The following is a 17,891-nucleotide window of genomic DNA, read 5'->3' as shown; positions in this document are numbered from 1 at the left end:
AGTACTACCGTATCAGCTCCATCTGGTATGCAATTACTTTTTGTTTTCTTTGTTCAATCTCTAGCTTAGTGGTGATGGTCCGAATGAGCACCGGGAGGTATCCGCTACAGGTACGCGTCGAAAGTTCCCCATCGCGCAAGGAGGGTAGCTGCGCTAACCCGATTCGGGTGTCATTGTTGTAAGCCAAATCTGAGTTCAGAGCTTCGCCCACTTTCTCGTTTTTTATTGCTTCACAACAACAACGCCCACAAACCGACCTCCGAGACCAGTAAGTGGCCACTCCCCGTCCGTTTCTTGATCGTCTACTAACTGATTGTATAGGATATCCACAATCTGAACGAACGAGTAGGTGATGGGAGCGCGTTGGCGCGCTGGTAATAACTTGGGCTTGGCTAACGGAATCGCAGATTCCATTCAAATCCAAAGAATCGACGATGCTGGTTCCGACCCCCTCCGGGGCCCTTACGGTTGCCTTCCATGTGCTCTGTTTGCGCTGCCTTCGGGCCAAAGCCCGTGGGATCCAGTCCCACGACTGCGTCTGGTCCTCGACCAGTTCGAAGTGTGGGTACTGCACCGCGCAGCACTCGCCTTGCGTCCCGGTAGGTTTTCTTCTGGGGTTCGGTGTTTGGTTTGGTTGGCCGTTGCTGACTTTGGTGGAAGCTGCCCTGGTTCCTCGGGGAAGAGTTTGCGGCCCTCCTGGCCGCCGAAGAGGCCACCCCCCTCATCCTCGCCGAAGTCGTCGCCGCCGCCACCGAGGCCAATCGGGTGGCCCTCCTGGCCGCCCAGAGCGTGCCCAAGTTCCGCTCTGAGGCGGAGCGTGACCTCTACGAGGAGGCACGCGCCACTCGGGCTGCCCTCGAGTTGGGGCTGGCCGTGAGTATCCCCCCTTCCCCTTGTGACTCGGTATGGTTTTGATGCTGACTCTGGGCAGCAAATTCGGTCGTCGCTGCGCCGTCTTCGGACGGAACAGGAGAGCGTTCCTGCTCTCTTGGGGGAGTTGGTGGCTGCTGTGGGCAAACTGCCCACCGCTGCCGCTCCCGCGGTTGCTCCGACTCGGGGTGATGGAAGGAGGGAGGGGGAGGATGGGGAAGTTGGGGCGGCCTATGGGGCCTAGGTGGGGGAAGACCTTGTGTCGGAGGGGACTCGGGCCTGGCCCTTCGCGTGGGGTCACTTCGACCCTTCGTCTCTCATGGTGGTAGCCGCTTGTTGCGACGCCGGTGAGACGTTTGGGAAGGGTGGCTCTTGCAAGGGTTACGGTGGTGAGTGCGCCCTGGCTCGGAGGGTATATTTAGTTTAGAGTCGCCGACAGCAATGACTCTGTTTCTTCCGCTTTGTCTTTCCCTCCGTGATCGTAGTTTTGTTCCTTTCCCGTCTCCCCTGCCGTAACAACTCCTAGTAGTTCGTGAGGTGGACCTGGTAAGTCTGGGTATTCCGTATGAAACTCTCTGAGTTTCTGGGGAGAGTTCATGAAGTTTGACGCTGGGTACCACTCCGGGTCCGGATCGTATCCGACCCAACTAACCCGGTATTGTAGTTGCTTCCGGTGGACCCTTACGCCGAGGATCTTTTCCACTTCCCATTCCTCTACGCCGTCTATCACTTCGCTGCTAGGCTCAGGCGGATCCTGACCAGGTAGGGGATTGTTTGGATCCTTCATAAGTACGTCTGGTGAGAACACATCGTGTATTTGAGAACCGCTAGGTAGTTCCAATCGAAATGCGTGCCCAATCCGTTCCACCACCGTATATGGTCCGACCCATTGTTGGCCCAGCTTGCGGCTAGGACGAGAGTTTTTCAAATTTTTGGTCGATAGGTACACTCTATCTCCTACGTCCCAGTCGATGGCCCTGCGGCGTCGATTCGCATGCTTAGACATTTCCTCTTGTGCCTTTGCCATGTTTTCCTTTGCGTGGACCCATGCGGTATGCATTCGGTCTGCCACCGCCTTGGCTTCCTCTCGGTTTAGGGTCTCCCGGGGGTTGGTGCTTTTCAGAGTGTTCCAATCCCAACTCGTACGCGGATTGGTTCCGTACTTGAGTCGGTAGGGGGTCATGCCAATGGATGCGTGGGGGAGTGTCATTTGCACGCAGTCCATTATTGGGATGAGCTCGCTCCAGTTATCCTGATAATAGGATACGAAGGGCCTCAGTCTCTGATCGATGTATCGGTTCATGATTTCCGTCTGCCCGTCGGTCTGCTTATGATAGGCCGTTGACAGCTTAACCTTAACGCCGATAATTCAACAGAACTCTTGCCAAAAGGATGATACGAATTGGGGTCCGTGGTCGCTTACAATCGACTCCGGAGTGTGTCCGAATCGGTATATCCATTCGATGAACAATTGCGCCATCTGGCGGGCAGTTATGGTCTTGTAGCAAGGTATTGTCACTGAACTCTTTCCGAGTCGGTCCATAAACACTAAGATGCTATCGTATCCATGCTTGTCCCTTGGGAACTCCTTGAAGTCCATGGTGAGGTGTTGCATAGGGTACTCGGGTACGGGTAGTGGGTGTAGAAATCCTTGTTGCTTAGTGACATTGGTGTGAGAAAGCCGGCATTTCACGCAGTTTCGTACATACCGCAAACAGTCCGCTTCCATCCCGACCCAATGATACTTTGGGGCGAGCAATTGGTAGGTTTTCCTGCCACTTGGGTGTGCTGACGACACTTGATCGTGCGCTTCCCGGATCAGTTTCGTACATAGGTCAGTGTGGCGATTCACACATAGGCGGCCTTTGTATAGGAGGAGCTGGTCGTTCATCGCGAATCCGTCCGGTAGGGGTTGTTTCGCGCGAGTCTCAGTGAACGACTTCCGATTGTCCGCACATAGCGCTTCTATTAAATTGAAGGGCACCTGGGGCTTGGCGGTGTCCATTGAATTAATGGATGCTATGTAGCTCTCGGCGAGTTCGGTGCTGATTCGGGGGTGTAGGCGGCTTGGACCTAACAATACCCTCGCCCTACTATCAAGTTTGACTTTCTGCTGCGTTACCAGGTCTTGGTCTCTTCGGCTCAGAATATCAGCCTTCTGATTATTCTTGCCTGCGGTGTACGTGATGCAGAAATTGAAGTCGGAGAGTAGCTCCATCCACCGAACCTGTTTCGCTGTGAGAATCTTGGTAGACATGAAATATTCCAACGAACGGTGATCAGTGTAGACGTCAACTCGGTGGCGTACCGAAGCCAGCTTGGGCCTCCATTTTTCAAAGGCTTTCACGATTGCGAATAGTTCCTTGTCGTGGATCTCCCAGTTGATCTCATGTCCGGATAGGACGTGACTGTAGAAGCTTACTGGGTACCATCGCTTGTCAGGGTGTTCTTGAGACAGGACACCAGCTACCACTCCATCAGAGGAGTCGGTCTCCAGCTTCGTAGGCAATTCGGGGTTGAAGTGGTGAAGTGCCTGTACCGCTAAAAGTTGTTGTCGCAATTCCTCGAACGCATCCTCACATTCGTCTGTCCACCGAAACGGCTCCGAGGGACTAGTGATGGTGGTGAGGGGCTTTGCTATTTTGCCAAAATTACGAATGAATTGTCTATAGAAGCCACAGAATCCCAGGTAGGACTTCACACCCGTAACAGTGGTCGGTCGGATCCAGTTACGAAGGGGTTCGATTTTGTCAGGATCCGCTTCGACACCGGAGGTAGTGAGAACATAACCCAAGTATTTTGTCCTGGTGACGTTGAACTCGCATTTGTTCAAATCGGCTTGGAGTCCAGCTTCGCGAAGATGCTGTAGGACCTTATGCACATGCTCTATGTGTTTCGTAGGGTCCTCTAAATAGATTAGGATGTCGTCTAAGTACGCGGTACAGAAGTCGTCTAAGTATTGCATCAGGACGTCATTCATATACCGCTGATAGGTTGCGGGACCATTCGTCAGTCCAAATGGCAGCACTTTGCACTTATAGGATCCATAGCGAGTCCGAAAGGTCGTGTACTCTTCCGAGTCGGGGTGCATCCGTATACGATGGAAGGCTTGTCTGATATCTAGCTTCGTGAAGATTTTTGCTTTCGACACTCGTCCTAGTAGTTCATCGATACGCGGGATGGGGTAGGGATCGTTCCGGGTGAGACCATTTAACTTCCGGTAATCGATGCAAAATCTTAATTTGCCATCCGCTTTCTTTACGAATAGGATAGGGGATGCAAAGGGGCTGTTGCTGTTGACGATGAATCCCTTTTCCAGGTTTTCCAGCAGGTATTGCTTGGTAGCCTTAAGCTCTTCGGTGCCCTGTCGATATAACGGGGAGAAAGCATTTGGTAAAGGGGCTTCGAGCTGTATCTTGTGGTCGTATATGCGGGGGGGGGGGATTCGATCCGATTCCAACTTCGAAAAGACATCGGTGTACCTCCGGTGCATATGCGGAAGCTTCTGCTGGATGAGGCGGAGCGTTTCTTCGTCCTCTACCAACTCCTTTTCATGAATGATCTGATCGATTTCGTAGATGCTAGTTTGAAAAAACTCGGAGTCGTTTCGCATCATCTCGTGGTGGAAAGCATTTGCACTGATTTCGCATATATGCATGGGCGTAAACCTATGTATTAGGGTTTTCTGCGGTGGGGGAGAAACCTCCTGGTTTCGTGGTGGGTTCGATGTCGTATCGGTGATCTCTTCATAGTCAGAAGTTATCACTTTCATTTCCATTGAACGTCCGCCTGCGCGGCGTCTGTCTTCGCGGTGGATTGCGAAATCCCGGCGATTCGCATCCGACTGGTATGCAGGATGTTTAATGGACGTTTCGCGTGAGTGGTAGGGCAAGGTGATCTCCTTGCTCCAGCTAGGAGTCGGCGGGTACTCCTTTGGCCATACTAACCGGCTCTTTGCAGAGTCGAGTAGTATTCGGAAGCGGCTGAAAAGCTTCTTCCCAATTATCACATCTTGTGCTCCGAGGTCCAGGAGTACAAAGGGGCAGTTATATATTCGGCGTCCTTCGACTGTTAAGTGTAACCGAATATACTCTGATACGTGGCCTTGGATTTTGCGCTGAAATCCACGTATGGGTACAGAGTAGGGTAGTTTCCGTATAGGGCTCTGAAGCGCTTTCGACAGTCGTATTGCGAAAGGCTTGTTAATGACGAGGTAGCCGTTTGCTCCTGTGTCTGCTAGGGACTTTGTTTGCACACCGAGTCCATTCATACTCAGGGTCGTGTCGACTAAGAACTGGGTGCCTCCCAGGAGTTCTCGTAAGTCTAGTCCTCGCAGGTCACATTTGCGTAGACCTAGGAAGGAGCCTTCTCCTAGGCCTCGTCGTTTTCCTCGAGGGACGCATCCGATTGAAGTTCCATGGCGTCTTCCCATTGTTCTGCTGCCTCGGGGTCGTTACGGTCCATTTCCTTGATAGTAGCGTTAAGGGGGCATTTGTCCTGGAAATGGCCGGGCTTGCCACACTTGAAACAGTTTCCTGAGGGCACAGGGACTGCGGTTCTCGGACGTTCCGGTATGGCTGGCTTGGGGAGGAACGCGGTTCGGGTGAACAGAGTGGATGTGGCTCGAGTCGGCTTCGACGCTGATGACGTCTTTGCCGTATCCGTGGTACGTGTGGACGTCCTTGCGAGAGCGGGTAGCGGATTCAATTCGTTGTTCCAGCGCCGTTCCTGGTCGAAGGCGGTAAGTTCTCGTACCATGGTCTGGTATTCTCCCTTCCATTGGTTTTTAAATTCCTTCGGAAGGATCAGTCGAGAGTCAATTTCTTCAGTTTTGGTCTTGTTCTTGTGCTCGATTATGTCCTTCATTGATATAGCAAAGACTTGAGCTCCTCTTTGCTTCATGAGCATTCGAAATGGTGCTGCGCCAATCATTGCTATGGTGCAAGGTTTTGGTTTTTCCACTTTCGGAGCAGGTTCTGGAGGAGGCATTTCTTTGGCTTTCTTCTTTGGCCTTTGTCTTTCGCTTTTAGATATAGGCTCTGTTTCGAGGGCTCGATCTGGTATAGAATGGTTGCAATAATCTCCAGTGAAGAGGACTTGATTATTGATCATATCGAGAACAACTCCATGTTGCTTCATCCAAGCTTTCCCGAGAATGATGGAATGTTTTCCCATCGAAGTGATGAATAATGGACATAGGCTCTCCACATGCTCTCCCACTTGTAGTCGAGGATATATAGCATGTGTGATAGCAGGGGCAGCCTCTCCATTGAATCCTTCAACTTGTTTTGGCTGCACTGCCTCTAGTGATGACTTGTCTAGAGGCTATTCGTTTTCCGAATCGATGATAGACTCAGCTGTAGATACCTCATTCACTTGAGCTTTGAGCTTCTGGGGACAGTCTCGAGCTCGATGTCCATTTTGTCGGCATATGAAGCATTTCCCAAGTTTCATGAGCATTTCTTTTGCTGGATCTTGATGCGGTGGTTGATACAGCTTCTGCGTCTTGTTTTGCATGTTCGAATCCATTGTAGGTTGAGGGATTGAAGTTCGAAGTGCCTGGCCCTGATTTTGAGTTTGGCCCATGTTGTTCGAAAATGACTTTGGCTTCCTTTTGTCTTCTTGTTCCTTGATCCGCTGAATGTTCTGGTCGATGAGCATGCATTTCTTTGCAAACTCGTGAAGTGTAGTAGCTCCAACTTCAGCCACTAAGGCTTTCTGCATCTGTTGGTTGACTTTGAAGCGCAAGTCATCCAGCAAAGCTTCTTCAGAGTAATCAAGCTCTGTTGTGAGCCTTTGGAACTCAGCCCAGAACACTGCAAAGGTGTTGTTTCTCTGATACAGCTTTCGATACTCAGTTTGAGCTGTGTGCCTTCGATCGGGATCACGAAGACTTTTTCCAAAAGTTCGAGAATTTCTTCTGCTGTCTGCAATTTGTTTGTAAAGTTTGGTCGAAGCCTTGGATTGACATGTCGAACTGCCAGTCCTCCCAGTCGACTCTGAATGTAGCTCATTTGTAAAGTCTGTGTTGGAAAATGATCAATATTGGCTTCGAGCTTGAGGCAAATTTTCACAACCCAGTCTTCAAATGCTGGCTCTATCCCATCTGTGAGGATTGGAGGGTCTGGAATCCGAGCTGACAGTCGACTGTGAGAGTGGTGTCCTGGTTCATTCTTCAGAGCTTGTTGGGTTTGCTTTTCAAGAAATTTCTGAATTGTTTGTTGCTTGTAACGCTGACTTCTAAACGATAGAAGACACAGAGGTTCTCTTGCGTAAAGGTTTACTTATCAGAGGAGGCAGGGGATCAGACACAAAGGCTTCAAGTAACACGTTACTAGTATATAACAAATACTGTATTGAGTTGAGCACGAAGCTCCTATCTTGTAAGGATGCCTCCGTACCTAGATACTCGAAGAACCTGTCTCAGAACTGTTACGGTCACTACAAACATGGAATCCGACTCGGTGGGGTTTCGAACCAGTAGAGGATCATATAGCGAGTTACACTATAGTGGGGGACGGTAAGTGTATAGGGTTCAGGGCCGATGTAGACCTGTTGCGGTGGAAGGTTCAGGGCTAGGGTTGGGATAACCGAGTCGGGCCCGTTTCGGGAGTTAAGGAAACAGACTCAACGGGGTTCCCCCTTCATCTTTTTTGTATCCTTTATAGTAGACCTATAGGATAGCATCCGTTTAGCCTCCGACTCGCACTCTCATATGCTATTACTGTGAGCTGGGTGCCCTGTGTCCTTACAGTAATTATGGTGAGATTTGGTTGATCCTCATGCTCAATTGTCTCATTTTCTCCTTAACTTTCTTGCTGCTAGGGGCGCAGCGCTATCCGCGGCCCGCAGCTGAAAAACTAGCCAAAACAGGTTACAACGGACCCGTTCCGTTGGGAATCTGACCAACCAACGGCCGTTTAAGGGGCCTAAAACGGACGCCAGTCCATTTAGGGTAGGCGATAACGAACGGCAGTTAGTGCTGTTGAACGGGATAACGAGAAAAATATCGACCACGCTGGGTAGAGGCAAGGCAGTTTAGCTAGGCAATTGGGAATGGGCTATAGCAATTGCTTGTATCAACAGTAGCGTACTCCGATTTGCAGGAATACTACGCTCGAGTTGGTCATGTATAAATTGGCAAATTGCAGCATTTTGTACAGGAGTTAATACTTGGTTTTGTCCTCCATATGGCTTGTGCGTTGTAGATGTCAGCTTCGATATGTGTCATCATAGAGTTTCGTACTTAATGTCAAATTTTGTAGTGACCTAGTAGATTGTATGGTCTTGTGGAGGCTTTAAAAAGAACTGCACAGCTTCTGCAATGCGAGATTTATATTCAGATTCATGGGTTGGAGGCATATTGGTAGTATTGTTCATGAATTGGTAGTATTAAAGTGGTTTTCATAAGGTGACGTGGCATACCAGTGTTCGGCGGATACATATCCGGGTAGTATCCGTGAAGCTCACGGGTAGGGTATATACCCGGCGACGATCTGACGGGTAGGGTAGGGTATATATCCGGATACATGAGGCTGAATATTGTATATAAAAATAGAATAGCGTATATAAAAAAGAATGAAGCTTTTGATAATAGTAGTAAACCCCTTTCCGCGAGCCCCCTTTCCGTGAGACCCCCCCTTTCTGCGAGTCCCTATTCAGGTGCTTCATCGTCAGCATCATCGCCGTCGCTATCAGCCTCCCGTATTTTACCCCAATTCCGTAAGCAAAGTAAATATCTAATAGTTGGCGGTGATAACCTATTCCGCTTCTTTGTAATAATATCACTACCATTACTAAATACTCGTTCCGATGCTGCAGATGTTGCTGGAATAGCTAGATGATCACGAGCAATACGGGCAATAACTGGATATTGGTATTGCTTTGCGCACCAATATTTGAGAATATCAGTATGCTCACCGGGCCGTGGTTCAAGCATCCAGCGCCTCCATTCTGGCTCTTGAAAAGCCAAGCCTTCTGACGCAAATAGATCTTCGTCAGAATCAGGTTCTTGATCTATTGTAGCAGTAGCACTTATTGCTTCTGCAAGAGCTGTTTCGTGAGTAATTCGCTCCGTATCAAGGTGATACTCTCGCTTTTGGTACGTTCTACAAACGTCTTCGAACTGCGCTCTTGCTCGTAATCTTCGTGTATCGTCTATAGCATTTGGATATATCTTCTTAAATACTGTATGATTCATTCGTGGGTCGCAAATTGTAGCAACAGCTGAGTGCTTACATTGCCGATTCGTTGTAAGAGTATAATACTCATTAAGCTTTTGAAGCGCAGCTCCACAAGCTACTCCGATCGTAGAGCTTCTACCAAGCTCTTCTTGTAGTAATGTGACCTTATTTATCATCTTTAAGTAAAGAGGAATTGTAAAGTTGAGCGTTGGATATGAATCGCTTTGTAGCCGTCTTGACGGCTTTAAGAATACTAAGAATAATCGTTCAAGAGCTTCGATAATAGCCCAATCGTTGCTTGTTAACGCAATATCCTTCATACTGATATCAAGCTTCTGCGTAGAGCATACTGCAGTAATTGGTATTCGAAGCTTTATAGCTGTTTCAAGCATATAGTACGTTGAATTCCAGCGTATAGGCATATCAAGTGATAGCTGGCGTGGCTTCTGGCCTGCAGCTTGTATCTGCTTCTGTAAAGCATCCTTCCATGCTCTTCGGTTTCGAAAGACATAAATATGCCTTCGGAGCTTCTCAAGCGTAGCTGATACTTCAGTAGAAGAGTTATCAATACGCTGCGGAATCCGGGCAAGCCCTTGCTGACACCAGTACGCTTCTGTTTCTGTATCCGGGCTAGCTTTCAAGCTCTTTAGAGTAGCTTGAACTGCAAGATTGATAATATGAGCAATACACCGAACGTCCCCTTCCTTTACAGTAAACGTCCATGGCTGTTGAATAGTCGTCTGCTGCTTACTGGCTATTTTCTCATATTCTGAAAGCATCACAGTATTCGCTGAGGCATTATCCCGCGTACAAGTAAATATAGCACCTGTAATTTCGAAGCTATCTGTTACTGCAGCTAACTCTTGAGCGAGATATTCGCCGCTATGAATTGGCTCTTGAAGGTGGATTACATCAAGTAATACGCACCGGTGCTGCCACTTCTCATTAATCCAATGGCCTGTGACAGCAGCGTACTCTGTATAGTTCCGTGCAGTCCATGCATCTGTTGTAATAGATATCCGGCCGCCATAGGTAATATGAGCCTGGAGTTCTAATTGTAGCAATCCTCGGTGATATGAGAATTGCCGCTGTAGCTCTCGGTGTAGTGTTCGCGACGATATCGATAGAGTACTTGGGCTTAAGAACTGTACTAATTGATGGAACGAATAGCTCTCAATAAGTCGTAAGGAGAGGTTATTTGATACAACGAATGAGAGTAATAACTCTCGGTATTTCGCTCTACTATTTGATGCTTGAGCTTGAGCGGGCTGGACTTGCGGGTTCCGCGGCCGTGGCTCAAAAAATAACGATGCACTACTTGATGGGCTTGACGGCGTAATTGTATGACCTTTCATTGTATATGCTACTGTTGGATGCTTCTGCGTATAGTGCTTCCAAAGATTACCGGTTGAAGTCTGACTTAATAGCTGCGGAGTAGGTGAATATCCGCAGCCTGGTTGTAAGCAAGTTACTTTGACTGTAGGTGGGTTACTATCAAGTATCAATCGCGAATATAATAGCTTCGTAAATAGTACCGACGACGTTGGTGGCAGCATTCGTCCTGGAGGCTGAAGCCGGAGCGGTGTAGGATTAATATCCTGTTGAATATGAATAGGGGGTGGCAGCGTTGGCAGACTTGGCTCATTATAAGTATCATAGCTATTATAGCCCTCAGGCTCCGTTGGTATATCTGATAACGACGAGTCGCTCATTCTGAGGATAATTATCACTTTATACAGCATCAATATAGATCTCACGGCGTTGGAAAAAAGAGGTCTTGGCTGCGCTTGGCTATTCTTGGCATGTATCCGGATATATACTCGAGAGTATCCGGATACGCCGGATACTCCTAAAATATCGCCGGGTAGGTATATACTCGAGGATATACCCGGATACCACGGGTATATTGGTATCCGTGCCGAACACTGTGGCATACTCAAACTTGCTTTCGCATACCCTGAGTAGGTTACAGCCGGTTTGTATGGTGTAGTACAGTGCACTAAGTAATTTCCTAATGGTGCGGAAGCCAGTATCACCACAGTGTAGTAATCAATTCAATTGCATTTCTATTCTAATGTAACTATGTAGTATTTATAGGCCTAGAGGAGCCTTCTATAACCCCTGAAACCCCCAAGTAACACATCGATTTTAGTGCAGAGTTTTCACCTTCTGCCCCGCTAAGAACCATAGGAACACTGGCTCCTACAGTGGAGATTACTAGATTTCTAGGGCCAAAATCACACCTAGCTCGAATGACCTTTGAGAATTTGCTACACCGCTCCTGTCTTAGAATTCCAGAGCCACACTCTTTGATCCATTTAACCTGTCATGACTAGCTTGCCATCTAGCGAGAAGACATAAGAGTTATACTCTTTATAAGAGTCTCTTCGCCATTTGCACTTAGTTTCTGAGGGCGTCCTGTTCGATGGGCATCAATAAGATATTTATCGAGTAATTGCTTGTCGATATCTGGATTATATCTACGGCGGCGTGCTTCAGCCATGTAGTACCACACTTGCCGCTCGGAAATTTTTGTATCCTCTTTAATTTGTTGATATGTAGCTCCATAAGCTCGGAGTCCTATAGCTTGAGCTCACGTTGCAAGAGAGTATGAAGGCATATTTAATATCTGTATTATCTTCTACTCTACAAAATACGAATTGACGATGCCTATTTACTGACTTTACCCCGATTTTTACCCCCGAACGCCACATTACTTGGCACTGTTAGCCCGGCAAGGACTTTTGGTACACGCCTCCATAGTCAATTTAATGTGTTATGGTTGCTTAATTATATTTTGAAGTGGTAGGCCAGTGCGCGACTTGGTGTTGTGACGCACAACACCGAGTTGTACACCGTGTATTTAAATTATCACTTCTAATTTTTTCTAAAGTCCGACTTCTCACCCAGTCAGCACAAATCCGTGCATCACTTTTTAACTTCAACCGTCCCCTCAACTTTGCTGCCGATTGGTTCCTGATACGCCTCTTTGAACACAAACTGGACTCGTTCCCATTCCTGTCACCCCTACACGTGAGTTTCTGTGTCGCCTTTTTCCTGTCTAAAATTGAGGCGACAATTGGGAAGATAGATGACATGATTGTTTGGGAGTCGGACGACGTAACTGTTGGCCCCATAGTTGCTGCAGCCAAGCAGTCGCTATTGCATCTAATTCCACATATAATGCCGGAAGAAGACAACGAGTCGGGTGATGAGCCTTTCGCTCTACCGTCTTGTTTTAGAACACGGCGATTTCGGTATTCACAACATGTCTATTGCGGTAGAAGCAAACGGCCGACCCCTCGTGACGTCGTTATATGACTGGGGGACTGGATGTATAGTGCCGGCAATTTTGTATCCGTCAATGGCAGTCAGTCCTGTCAACCTAGTTATCGTTGAGAATGCCGCCCCATCGTCAATGACAAGCCTGATGACACAACAGTGGAGGGGGGCCAGAAGTATACTTCATGGGCGACGGAATATTCCAAGGTACTCCCAGTCGCCTAATAGATTTTTTGGCATACTTGGAAAAAGCTAATGATGGTCTCCCCGTAGGTTCTCTTCGAACACGCGCCAAACTATGAGCGTGCAATCAAAGCGGGCAAAGATGAACGCCACCTTTGGTTTGCATTACGGGATTGGCGAGGTCAGGACCCGGAAGGATATTTCGGCCGTTTGGGGGATTGGGCGGAGGCCAGGGTTAAGGATCTACGGGTTGACTGATTGTCAATATACCTTTTGGTTATCCATTAAATGAACAGTTCCTTCAGCCTCAGCCATAATCTCATCTATGCCAGTCAGTAGTGTGATAACACTGTTGGGGGGAGTCGCAGACTGAAGCTCGATAGTTCAACGACTCAGTTTAAGCCTAGGTCCACCTCAATCATAGTCCCTTTCAAGGCGCTGATGCTGATTAGTAAATATGGAATTTAATAAAGTTTTGATGTGAGTGAGAGGGACCAACGAAGAAAGGTAGGGAGGGGTCAGCCCCACTTAAATGATTTGATCACATGATTGCGCGTCTGATGCGTAAACTTTAAACCAACGAACGCGCCAAATCAACCGCGACGAATAACTTCAAGGCTGACCCGCCTTGGTCACATCGACAACTACTTCACTCCAAGCTCAACATCTTACCATCTCTCGAACACGTCTTCGCTTCGCAGATGGGAAGCATACGAGATGTGTGCAGCCATATGTCCCCATGACTTTACATAATCTCGACAGTCATATTTCTTGGTTGTTACAGAGCAGGCCCACGGTTGTTTCTTGCGGCGCCCCGGTCCATCGCTCCACAGCAATAGCAGCCACATTACAGAAAAGAAGCCCTGATGCCTCCATTCGAGAGACCAGTACTACGCATTTAGAAAGACAACGACTGCGTTTCGATCCCCATCTGGACGTCGATAATTCAACAAGGCTGGGGCACACCAACCCATCGTCAGACATCAACCAAGCGGGCCCTCTTAGAGAAATTGCGCGGAAGGCAGAGGAAAGTAATATGGCAAAGCTGGCCTCTGCATCGCGGTCATCCCGACCTAAACTTCTATACAATCAGCAAACTCCCGAGGGGGCTCCAGGTACCACAACACCTTCCTCTATTGCAGCTGCATACGCCGCCTCATTCCATAAAGACGGTGCGTGATGGGTCCAATCTCTTCTTAGTTTTATTTTCTGACAATATACAGGTGCATCTGCAGGTACACCCTCGAGGCAGCCAACGTCAGCCATTCCAAAGACTACCCACGCCCCACAAACCTCGCGGCAGACGCCAGGACAACTACCCAGGCAGCAACCACAATTTTCGTCTGTGAGCCATGGCAATATCGAGCCAGTGGATCTTACCGGAGATGAGGAGGTTGTTAGGAGTTCGTCGCTGGAAGAATTTGGCGAGCCTCAGTCGCTATGGCGTGAAGACTATGCTTCCAGGGCCTCACCCAGGCGAGGGACGAAGCGAAAAAGCGACGAAATGACTAGGGAAAGACCGAGAAAGGAGTTGATGACAGCAAGCTCTCAGAAAGAAAATTGCCGGCCAACGCGTCTTTCGGAAGAATTTATTGACATCGACACACTCATCGAGCCTGATGAGCCGCCGCCACCGTACTCCACAGTCGATTCAAAGACTCGAAACCAAAAAAGAGCCAACCAACCGATCAAACCAAGTGTGGAGGCGGCAAACTCGGAGCCTGAATTTGAAGAGCAGTATCATGTTGTTGAAACAGTGAGTCGGATAAAAACCCGCACACGCAGGGCACTTAGCCGAATGGCATCGCACGACACTCCTGGTAATGTCGGTGAGAACAAGCGTTCATTGTCTGCGATGGCGAGTCCGAAGTTTCAAAATGCGACCAGCCCCGTTGTTAGCGGTTTGAAGAAAGAAAACTCTCCGTTTAAACAGTTGACGGACCGATCGATTTCTCCCTCTATAAAAGCGCCTCGGAATAATCAGATTCTTCAGAAAGATCGCATCATAGAAGACTCTGAGGACGACGACCTTATTTCCCAAGCCGAATGGGCGGATGCACATGTGCCCGAACCCATGAAGGTTGACAGTATCGTTCGGAGGACCGTTTTCAAATCACCATCAAAGGAACAAAGTGTAGAGCACAAATCGCTTGGCCATTTAAAAAACGAGCCGCTTTTTGGTACAGATGCGTCCCGAAACGGGTCAGTTAAGACGGCTGCTGTCAGCAATCTCAAGCAAGAGAGCTTTCCATCTCCTTTCCAGCGAGATTCGCCAACTAGGTTAGCCACTTCTCAAATAATCCCCAAGCAAAGCACCGCCTCGAGCCAGCAAATTCCGTCATCATCATCGCCAGAAGAAGATAAAAGGCTTTTCGGCATCTTCCTGGACAAGCCGTCTCATATACAGCAATTTTTGTCCCTACTGAATGAGAGGCTCCAAGAAAACCGTAGGGTTATGTGCGAATACTTTGACGCCGGCGAAATCGCGCCTGGACATATGAAACTTGAGCGAGAGAAGCTGGCAAAGCAAAGAAACGCGGCCACAGACCTGCTTCCACTGTATGAAAAGCACGCCAAGTTAAGCAACCAGAAGGAAAAAACCAAGGCCGATTATTTCGCGTATTTAGAGACCTCCCGCGATGTTGGGGGATTTGAAAACGAGATTCCACTCATCACACACAATATCAACAAAATAGAGGCTCGAATAGTATCGCTAGTTAGAGCATGTGGAGTTACAGCTGATGACCTCTTAGCAATCGAAGGGTTGACGAATAGTGGCAAGCAGGCACAACTTGAACGGCACACAGAAAAGGCCAAAGAATCAACAGAATTGCTCGGATCCAGAACACCGTCTAGCTTATATTGCGATTCTCAAATAGTCCACCAGACCCAGATGCCCTCCAATGGAATGCAGCCGACAACGAACCAAAAACCAGCCGCCGCCAAAGAGTACCGTCCTGTAAACGCTGGCTCTTCATCCACATTCCAAGCCAATATGAGTACAGAATTTCAGCGCAACGCCCAGAATTCCCTCCAATCTGATAGGATGAACTATCAGCCGGCGATGATGCAAAGTGCTCCCAGCCGTTTCGATTGCCCAGAAGATTTTGAAGATGAAGATGATATGCTCGGCAACTTTGATCCCATTACTCGCAATATGGATGAAGAAGATTATGGCGACTTTGATGATGACGATGACATGATTGAGTTTGCAGAGTCTTGGGATCGAGGTGAGGCTAGTTCAGGTCGTGTTGCAGCTGACACCCACGAAGTTTCTATGCCTCCCCCCTCAACTCCTTCAGCTTCTAGAAGGCCAAAGTTAAGCAGCAGCAAAGACATGTCCCTGTCTGTTAATGCAGGGTCAGCTGCCCTTATGAAACATAAATGGTCAGGTGAAGTCAAACAAAAGTTAACGGCGCGATTCCACCTCAGGGGATTCAGACAAAATCAGCTTGAGGCTATAAACGCTACATTGGGAGGCAAGGATACGTTTGTTCTCATGCCGACTGGAGGCGGGAAATCATTGTGCTATCAGCTTCCAGCGATTATCCGCTCAGGCACCACACGTGGTGTCACTATTGTCATCTCTCCTCTTCTGAGTCTTATGCAGGATCAAGTGGACCATCTCCAGAAACTTGGCATCCAGGCTTTTGTGATCAATAGCGAAGTGACACAAAGCTACAAAAATATGGTAATGTCGGGACTCGAAGAACGCATCCCGGAGGACTTTGTTGAACTACTCTATGTCACACCTGAAATGGTAACTAAAAGCGAAGCGATACTTAGCAGGTTTGCGTCTCTCCATCGTAGGCACAAACTTGCTCGCATTGTAATCGACGAAGCTCATTGCGTGAGCCAATGGGGACACGACTTCCGACCAGATTATAAAGAGCTAGGGGAGGTTCGAGCTAGATTTCCAGGCGTCCCAATCATGGCCCTCACAGCAACAGCGACAGAAAACGTCAAAGTCGATGTTATCCATAATCTTGCGATGGAAGGTTGTCAACAGTATACACAGAGCTTCAACCGTCCCAATTTGACGTATGAAGTGAGGCCCAAGCCTAAACACGAAGAGTTGATGAAAAGTATAGTGGAGATCATCACCAAGAAATATAAAGGGCAAACTGGTATCATTTATGCTCTTTCTCGCAAAAATTGCGAGAAGGTTGCCGATGAACTCTCTACACGTTATAACATCAAAGCATGCCACTACCACGCTGCTTTGAAACCAATAGAAAAGAAGCGAGTGCAGCAGGATTGGCAGGCAGGAAAGTGGCAGGTCATAGTTGCTACTATTGCGTTTGGTATGGGAATCGACAAAGCCAACGTTCGGTTTGTAATACACCAGACAATGCCGAAAAGTCTGGAGGGTTATTATCAAGAAACTGGCCGTGCTGGTAGGGACGGAAAACTCTCCGGGTGTTATCTATATTACGGCTATCAGGACACCACCGTCCTTCGGAAATTTATTGAAGATGGCGACGGAAGTCACGAGCAAAAAGACAGGCAGCGATCAATGCTAAATCGAATGTCCCAATTCTGCGAGAACAGAGTGGATTGCCGCAGAGTAGAAGTTCTTGCCTACTTTGGCGAACGATTTCAGAAGGAGGATTGCAATGGTACTTGCGATAACTGCAACTCCACCAGTGTTTACGAGGCTGTTGATCGCTCAAAAGAGACTCGAATTGCTTTGAGTATTGTCCGACAGCTTCATACGGAAAACCTTACTCTGGTCAATTACGCCGACATAATGCGTGGCAACCGTGGCAACAAGTCAGCTAAAATCGTCTCTTTGAATCTCGACAAAATGAGCCTCTTTGGTCAAGTGAAGCATCTACACAAAAACGAAGTTGAGGCCCTGCTATATCGTCTTGTCAGCGAGAATGCCCTCAAAGAAGTGAACCAAATCAACAAAGCCGGGTTTGCCACTGCATACTTGAAAGTAAGTTCCCATCCTACCTTATGTTACCTAGCTAATCATGCAGCTCGGAAAATCATTCCAAGATTTCTTAACAGGCCGCAGGAAGATTAAGGTGTCTGTCAGGGTTTCATCTCCGGGTGCAGCTAAGGCAAGCCGCCCCAATAAAGCCTCCCAGGCTAGTAGCGACTTCACTGGCGTTGCGGCTGCGCGGGGCGTACAGCACCATCCTCAGTCAACGAACGTATCTTCTCCTGTCTCTATGGCGGCAAACAGACGCAAGGGCAAGAATCCTTATATTGACGATGAGGCGGAAGAGGACGAGGAAGAGGAGGAAGAATCTGACAATTATGGATTTGAAGATGGATTTATTGTCCCCGATGACCACGTATCTACTGATGATGATGAGGACGATGACTTCGAGCCAGTTCGCCAAGGCAACAGGCCTGCGCTAT

At 48.3% G+C, this 17,891-nt stretch overlaps 1 protein-coding gene across 1 annotated transcript; it reads right to left on the bottom strand.

Moving 5' to 3' along the window:
* Positions 1-5,241: 5,241 nt before the first annotated feature.
* On the bottom strand, positions 5,242-5,982 carry VC83_08019 (uncharacterized protein; the record flags this gene model as incomplete). The annotated part of the gene is made up of 1 exon (XM_024471582.1): positions 5,242-5,982. The coding sequence occupies one exon, from the start codon at positions 5,980-5,982 to the stop codon at positions 5,242-5,244; it is 741 nt and encodes a 246-aa protein (XP_024321146.1).
* Positions 5,983-17,891: the final 11,909 nt, after the last annotated feature.

This window comes from Pseudogymnoascus destructans (assembly GCF_001641265.1).
Source record: "Pseudogymnoascus destructans isolate 20631-21 unplaced genomic scaffold scaffold_21, whole genome shotgun sequence".
In the NCBI taxonomy this organism is placed as follows: domain Eukaryota; kingdom Fungi; phylum Ascomycota; class Leotiomycetes; order Thelebolales; family Thelebolaceae; genus Pseudogymnoascus; species Pseudogymnoascus destructans.
Note: the sequence above shows the minus strand (reverse complement) of the source record. Positions and strands in the feature narration are given on the sequence as shown.